At 38.6% G+C, this 8,209-nt stretch overlaps 1 protein-coding gene across 1 annotated transcript in view; it reads right to left on the bottom strand.

Annotated features, from left to right (window-relative positions):
* Positions 1–3,522: 3,522 nt before the first annotated feature.
* LOC106012768 (BET1-like protein) overlaps positions 3,523–8,209 on the bottom strand; it is a gene marked incomplete in the record, with an annotated part of 11,150 nt that continues 6,463 nt past the window's right edge. The window contains 1 exon segment of the mRNA XM_013086657.2: positions 3,523–4,318. Within this exon segment, the coding sequence (XP_012942111.1) occupies positions 4,213–4,318 (106 nt within the window).

The raw sequence follows: 8,209 nt of genomic DNA, 5'->3' as shown, positions 1-8,209 counted from the left end.
ATTGGTTTGAGGCAGGGGTCTATTTATTTTATAGTGTGCACTGAAGCAGCCAGAAGCTGAACAGTACCAAACCAAACTAACCCTCTAATGGGCATCGCCTATAGGATGAAAAAGAAAAAGAGCGAGAAGGAGGATCGGAAAAGACACACTTAGACTTAGAACGGTTTTACTAAGCAAACCAATCTTACCCAGACAGATTGGCAGAACAGGATTTTGGTAAAGTAAAAAACGAATTAGAAGTAGAAGAATTCCATCACATATATTATATATAATATATATTACTCACATGTTCAAGTCAGAAATATGAAAAAAAATTTATTCAAGCAATAACAACACCATCATTTTCACAAAGTCGAAATATATACACAAATACACTAGATGTACCAACTCTCAGAAACAAGTCTCTTATTCTAAGAATATTGCGCTACAAACGTAAACGCAAACACCTTCATAAATTTATGCCTTTCACTTCACTCAAACCTGCACACAACCAGTGAGCATGAGAAAAGATCAATGGTACATATTACTGTATAATATACAGTAGAGTCTGCTTAAACCGAAATCTGTGGGGGCGCCAGATTGTCTTGTCTTAGATTTAGAATCTAGCTGAGTTTTCTGTTTGGAGAGGTTGTTCAAATATAAATAGAATTTTTCAAGCAAGAAGGATTTAAATTTTCTTTCGGTTTACCAGTTTTCAGGTTAACATTAACAGTGTTCGGTTCACATCATGAAACAGCTAGAAAAGGATGCACAGGACAGGCTTCCCAGGAGAAATGTTGTTGATAGCCTATGTACCACTGGGAGTTAAAAAGGGCAAGAGAGAGAGAGAGAGAGAGAGTTTGGTTTAAGCAGACTCCACTAAAATTCAATGCGCAAACACCAGACATCCACACAGCCATCGAGTCATTCACACTGCTTGTCAACAATGGGTCAGTCTTGCTGGTCAACAATAGGTCAGTCAGTCTGGCTTGTTGGAGCTGTGTTCCTGTTCTCTTGTCAACCAAACCTGAGACACAAAATTGGAAGACATCCTCAGTTCAGTGTCTGAACTATACGAGCAATAAACGCATTGAGCATATAAAACATTTATTCATGAGCAGACCCCTTGTACTTGTCTGCTAACATCTATTGTCCTTATCTCCACTTTTCTGTAAATTTGTAAGTCACTCTCTAGTATTATATATTGTAACAACTCAAATCTTCACCACTTAATTATATGACCTATTTGTTTTTCAAGTGTTGTAAAACTCTTTTATCGGTACTAAAACTAAACTCAACATAAGCAGGCATGTAATACAAACTTTTGGCACAACAGAAAGTCACTCACTCTGTCACTCGCTTACGACTCCAAATGCAGGTGTATAAATTTTTAAAAAGCAGACAATGTGATGCTGACAAAACAATCAAAGAATATTTAACCAAAAAAACAAAACAAAAAACAATAAATGAGAAAAAAGCATTTGTGTCCTGGAGCAGTGCACAGGGAAAGCTTGCACGTGATCTTTTCTCTAAGGGCTCAAAGGAACCCTAAGGTTTCTTTATGAACAACCTCAAGGATTTTTTTGAGGAACCTCAGAGTTTCATGAAAAAACACAGCTTTTTTGTTTGAAAAACCTCAGGATCTCATGAACAACCTCTGTGGTTTCACGAGCATTGCACATACACCCCATTATTTTAACTGTAAGTATTTGTCAAATGTACAAGTGTACAGTCTTGCATGCACATGGAGAAACTGGCAGGATGCCAAAATCTTTTCGGTATGTACGAATTTTGCTACGTACATGTTTTAAATATTCAAAGGAAATATCCATTAACAACATTACAGGAGAAGCTTTAGACGGGCCAGTAGAACAACTGAGCAGGATGGCCCAGAATATGACAGATACAAGAAACAATTTATTATATCAGGACCTGAAAATCTCTTCCCTAGGTGCGTGCTAGACTGTGAGTGTATTGACTACAGGGTGCAGGATAAGAAAAAGTTCTTTTTCAATTAGCTTATATTTTGATGAACACCCAGTTTGCAATGTGTAGACATGCAGACAGTACAATGTATAATAGTATATGTATAAAAATAAAATTATATAAAACTGGGTCCATCAGAACCCTGAACACCCAAGGATCCACAACATATTACAATGAACAAATACATCTCTCAAACACAAAATCATAAAGTAAGGGAAAAGTTCAGTCAAGCTGGTCAACGGAGCACCACCTTTATGCTGAAATATATATATAAAGTGAACACTCTAGCCCCTTACGGGGAGTGCAGATACAGATAAGGCAATTTTGTAGCGTTCCAAGAACTATTACATCAGCATAATATAACATATTATTAACACCCAACGTTTTTCACTCTTTGGCTGAACACATTGCATGCAACTGTCCCCGTCGTTTTAAGCAAAAAAATTTTCTGAAATTGTGCAAACTGAGCCCCAAAACGTGAAATTATGCGATTCTGTATATTTTCTTTTTTAAACAAAGAATGATAAAGGAAAAAAAATCTGAAATTATGCAGAATATGATCAAATTTTGCTAACTTATTCAGGGTGCATGAAACCACGGGGACAGATGTAACACCCAATAAGCAATTTCATTGCTTTTTAGAAAGTAGATATCTCTTATTAAGTTATTATGGAATTGGACTCACAACAGAAAGGTTGTGGGTTCAAATTCAAACTGCCAGGGCCCTGATGTCATATCCTTGGTAAAAAGGCACTTAACACAACACAAATATTTTTCGCTTCACTCAGGCGGGAATGAGTATTGAGAATTGCTATAGACAGCAACAGATCTTGTCAGTCCTTTAGATGTAGAGTTTAGCACTTAATCAGCTGGTTACACTGTATGCTTTCTAAGAAGCCATGAATGTTTCTGACTGCTCTACTTTGTTGTTTGTTTAGTATAGGGTTTTACGGCGCTCGCAACTGCATAAGGTCATATGAGCGCGCGGGACACACCTAATACTTTTTCGTTGGTAGGAAATTTTGAATTTTGCCCGGGTGGCGGCCAAAGCCTACTCTTATCGATTTTAGACCACCAAGGGATCTTTAACGTGCGCAACTTGCACACGGGCCCTCCGAGATTTTTCGCCCTTGTCCGAGAAGGCTAGGTGTAGATCTTTAATAATAATAGATAGCATTTGTATAGCGCATATCCCCGCTCAGCAGCAGGCTCTATGCGCTTTACACTATATTATCCTTCCTACCAGAAGATCAGGGGTGTGGCAGAAAGACAGCAGTTAGGAGGAGCCAAGGAGTAGCAGTAGAAAGGCTGCAGAAAGAGTCAGGAGCCTAGAGGAGGGGGCAAAGGAGGTGAGGGGGTGGGGGCAGAAAGTGGAAATGAAAGCAGACAACAAAACATTGTTAGAGATCAGGAAAGGATGTAAAAGGAGACAATTTTAGAGAAGAAAATTTTTTGGTCGCTACCCGGAATCGAACCCGGAACCTTTGAATGAGAGGCCAACACCTTAACCTCTAGGCCACGAGAGCCCCTTGACTGCTCTACGGTCTGCTGGGGTAATCATATCTATAGATTGTAAAGCGCACAGAGCTTGCTGTTACTAGAGGGGACATCCGCAATACAAATACTATTTATCAATTATCATTATACTGCTGTTATTATTAGGAAAAACATCGACTGACATAACTACTGGCTGCAACCCTTTTTCTGAAAGGCTCTTATGTAATCAAGAGTGGATACATCAAAGACAAAATATTCATGTGATAACAAATTGTGAGGCATCGTGGTGAAATCAGGGGCTCGTCAAAATAGTGAAATCGAAGAAACCGGCATTTTTCCTGCGGTTTGGCAATTTATATCCAAGTTTTGAAGCCAAACACATTTTGTGTCCATTTAAAAACATATTTCTGAGGGGACTTTACTGAAAAACATTGAGATAAAGGCATAAAAAAATGTACATCTTCAGTTTCCAAGGACTCTCAAGCTGTGTAAGTCACCACACATAGGTGGACATTTCCTCGCTAATTCCACCTCTAAAATCAGGCGACTCCCACCTGCTTCAGTCCCAAATATCTCAACCTCTAGACTGACGGGTATTTTTTTTATTCGAAAGAAAGACAAATGAACAAGCTTTAAATTTAAGATGATACCAATAATACCACATGCCCAAAAATTGACGAGCCCCCGATTCCACCGCATCGTGACAACACAACTGTATATAATATAATATAGTCAGCATCTTGAAGCCACTCAAGTGGGGTGCGTGTGAGCTGAGGAGGAGTTCTGACTTGCTCCAAGCATCAAAGTTTCCGTGTGATTAGGCAGCACAAAGTCTTCCACTCTTCCACCTCTACCTCTACACAATGGACAATGGGAAAAAGAGAGAGCGCAGAGTTACTCTAGGTTCGCACATGAATTGACAGCCACAAGGAGAGGAGAGCGCAATGGTATAGATTAAAGATAAACGGGAAACAAGCGTTGGCTAACACAAAAAGGAAAGTCGAGAGATTAGGATGATAGATGCTTGTTAGTAGGGAAGAAGGAGCAAACCACACCAGAGCAACCACCAACCACCCACGCAATGGAATGATTTTTTTTTCCTTTGTCACATATTACGAAAGGATAAACAAGCGCCATAACTTCAAAAGCATAGCATTTTCTCTCTATTAAAACCCTATATTTTCGTGGACTTCATTCATGTCAAATGATACAAAACATTTTTACTTATGACATGTAATTCACAAAGAAGAAACAGCCAGCATCAGAACCTTCCATATGTGTGGTGCAATAATATATTCTGACATAATAATAAAAATTAGTTTTACTAAGTGTTTTACCGCACTTGCAACACAATAAGGTCATAAAAGTGCAGCAGATTAGAGGTGTTACAAGAGAGAAACAAACACAAAAAAGAAGGAGGGGAGATAAAGACGATAGATGCTTGATAGGAAAGAAGAAGCAAACCAAAGCAGAGCACCCGCCAACCACCCACCATAATAACAATGAAAACAAGAATAATAATAATAATAATAATAATAATAAAAATAACAAAAACAGATCACTTCTGCAGCATGCACTCCCTGGTGGCTCTAGGCCCTTAACAATAATATAAGATATAAATCAATATTTCATGCATATTGAATACTGGCCCATTCAATGAACAACAATTCTCTCAAATACATGTACACTCATAAACTGACAAAGAACACACACACAAAAAGACAATCACTGAGGCTACTGATCACACTTGCCATTGGACAAAAGTATCAAACAAGTTAGTTTTAGTTTTACTAAGAGTTTTACGGCACTTGCAACACAATAAGGTCATGTAAGTGCCGAAGAATAGATTATGTGTTACACGAGAGTAACATGCACAAAAAAGAAGGAGGGGAGATAAGGACGATAGGAACGAAGAAGCAAACCACACAAGAGCACCCGCCAACCACACACTTGCTGTTGGACGAAGTATCAAACTAGTGAGTGAAATGGGATTTAAAGAAAAGGAAAAGAAAAGAACGGTATCAAGTCCAAGAGAATAAAAACTGAACAAACATCCAGAAAATAAAACAACACAGAAAAGTATGTATATCAAATATCCTAAACAAGTCACAAAACTGTCTGTACATTGTGGTTTCTCTGTAAGCCCTCGAGCTAAGACACACTTTTTAGTTTCAGTAAGAGTTTTACATCACTTGCAAAACAAATAGGTCACATATCATAATCATATAAATGCTGAAGATTACAGGTGTAACAAGAGAGTAACGCACAAGCAAAAGAAGAAGGAGGAGAGATAAGTATGACAGATGTTTAAAAATAGGAAAGAAGGAGCAAACCGCAACACGAGCGCCCGCCAGTCACAGATTAAGTTACAGTTACAAGTAGGTTCTTACCTTCCTGACCTGGCAGTAGTTAAGCAGCTCATAATACATAACAGAGATTGTGAAATAAGTTAAACAATGGTGGGAATGGCCATGTTCTATCTTGTACTGCATCCTCAGTGACAGTTAAGCACCTTCTTCATCCCATAAACACATATAAGCAAAAAAAAAAAAAAAAACAACCCCAACCTGTTGCAGGCTTTTCCACAATAAGAATTTATATCGGTACATGACATATGATGATTCAGTAAGTAAATGTATGATGGCTTAATTAAATTTTTTGGTCCAATAACAAATTCTAGTACATTTGCGATTCAGATTGACCTACTTCCATCAGCATTCATCCCGTCACTGACATTGCACGAGTACAGTTGTGAAAAAAACAACCACTTCCCACTTCCCCCCTTGAATTCTTTTCTTCATTATAACGACACTGTCCAAGACATCCACCGGTATAAGACAACCACTTGTCCTCTCAACAATGCATGGCCATCTTAGACAATTTCAACTGTAATTGCCATTTTAATTATTTGATGGGTAAGAGAAAAAAACAACCCCCCCCCCAAAAAAAAAAAACCCACCGGATTTGTTAAAACCCTCATCATGACACCACATCATTGCGAAACAAATCAACTTCAACGTTTCTTCTGTCCATCATGGGGTGACTGAGGGTGAAACTGATACGTCCTGCTCCTTTTCTTTCCCTCTATTGTTCTTTTTGTATCCCCATGTCTTCCCTTTTCCCACCCCTAATAGACTATATCGGTGTCTTTGTGATTCCTTTCACTTAAACAAACAAAACTATATCCAGAGGAGCCAACTGGCTACAAAAAAACAAAACAAAAAAAAGAAGAAAAAAAAGAAGAAAATCAGGAGCTGTTCAAACCCCATGTAAACGCGTGCGGAGACTCAAAATCTATGGATCATATTGCCCTAATACAACTTGCACTATAACAGTTTTTATATTAAGTGCAACGAGACACGCACAAGAAGATTAAATAAAATATAAATAAACGTATATACAAGCAGGGGTACATTAATTACAAAATCTGGCAAATTTCAGAAATATCCGAATCTCCCGATTTGTCCAGAAAGACGACATCTCTGACTATAACATCTGTGCTCTGTCACTCGTCTAGCCGCCTATGGATTAAAGCCCTTTGGTCAAACGCCACGTTGTCCTATAGAAGAGGCTGGATTAGCTTTTGCCTCTGTAAAGTAGAAACATTACGATGGAGTTACGTTCTATCTCTGCGACTGAAAGTGAAACAAATTTATAAGTGAACCTTTATTTTTTCTCTTAATTTAACTCACTCATCGCCAAGACCACAGCTGTGTGCACGTCGCAAATTTTCTTCTTTATTTCTACTACTGGTTAGCCAACATATGCAGCAACGCATAACGCGATTACAAGAGTAACATCCCGCGGATCACTTCAGAGCAGTTTCACTTGAACGATTTAGAGAGAGACAGAGAGAGAGAGCAACCTCTAGCAAAAAAAAACTAAATATCCGCAGATTCTGAAATTTCAGAGATGTCCTGATATAATTCAACAACCACAAATAATTAACACCACAACAACAGTTAGCATTAGTTTTAGTTTCAGTAGAGGTTTTACGGCGCTCGCACCTGCGTAAGGTCATATGAGCGCCAGTAGATTAGAGGTGTTACAAGGGAGTAACAAACATAAAAAAGAAGAAGGGGAGATAAGGACAATAGATGCTTGATAGGAAAGAAGGAGCAAATCACACCAGAGCACCCGCCAACCACCCACACAGTTAGCATTAGTGTTTGTCTGAATTTGTTTCAGTTTGAGTGATGAAAAGTACACCAGCATAACAACTCGTTAACCCTATCTGTATGCCCTAAGGTCATTTTGTACCCCCCGGGATTGTATTCTTCACATTTCAGAATACTTCTCGTACAAATATCTCTTTGAAATTTTCAGTATTTCTCAAAAAATCATTTGGACAGACTGCTATGCAGAGCGTACGGATCGGATTAACTAGTAAATTTTCTCTTTGAAAGTGGTGTCACAGAGTTCCCCACGTCGTATGGATACGATAGTAAAACACGACGTACGGATAGGATTAAGTGCTGGGAAAAAAGTAAGACACATGAGACAAAAAGAAAAAAAGAAGAATCTATCACTACTGTCTTCTAACCACTGGGGTTGGGTTGAGCGTTTCATATGACTAGACATGAAAGATTAGTCAACATCACAAGAATATTGAGAGTTGAGAATGATAATTCTAGCAAGGCCATCCATATCATGAATACACATAGCTGCCAATTTTTCACCAAAAAAAACCCAGACTCTACTCACACTGCCGGTCAAGATAGTGAGCACAGGCCAAGAACCCCCCCCC

Source organism: Aplysia californica, unplaced genomic scaffold (assembly GCF_000002075.1).
Source record: "Aplysia californica isolate F4 #8 unplaced genomic scaffold, AplCal3.0 scaffold00489, whole genome shotgun sequence".
NCBI classification, from domain to species: Eukaryota; Metazoa; Mollusca; class Gastropoda; order Aplysiida; family Aplysiidae; genus Aplysia; species Aplysia californica.
Note: the sequence above shows the minus strand (reverse complement) of the source record. Positions and strands in the feature narration are given on the sequence as shown.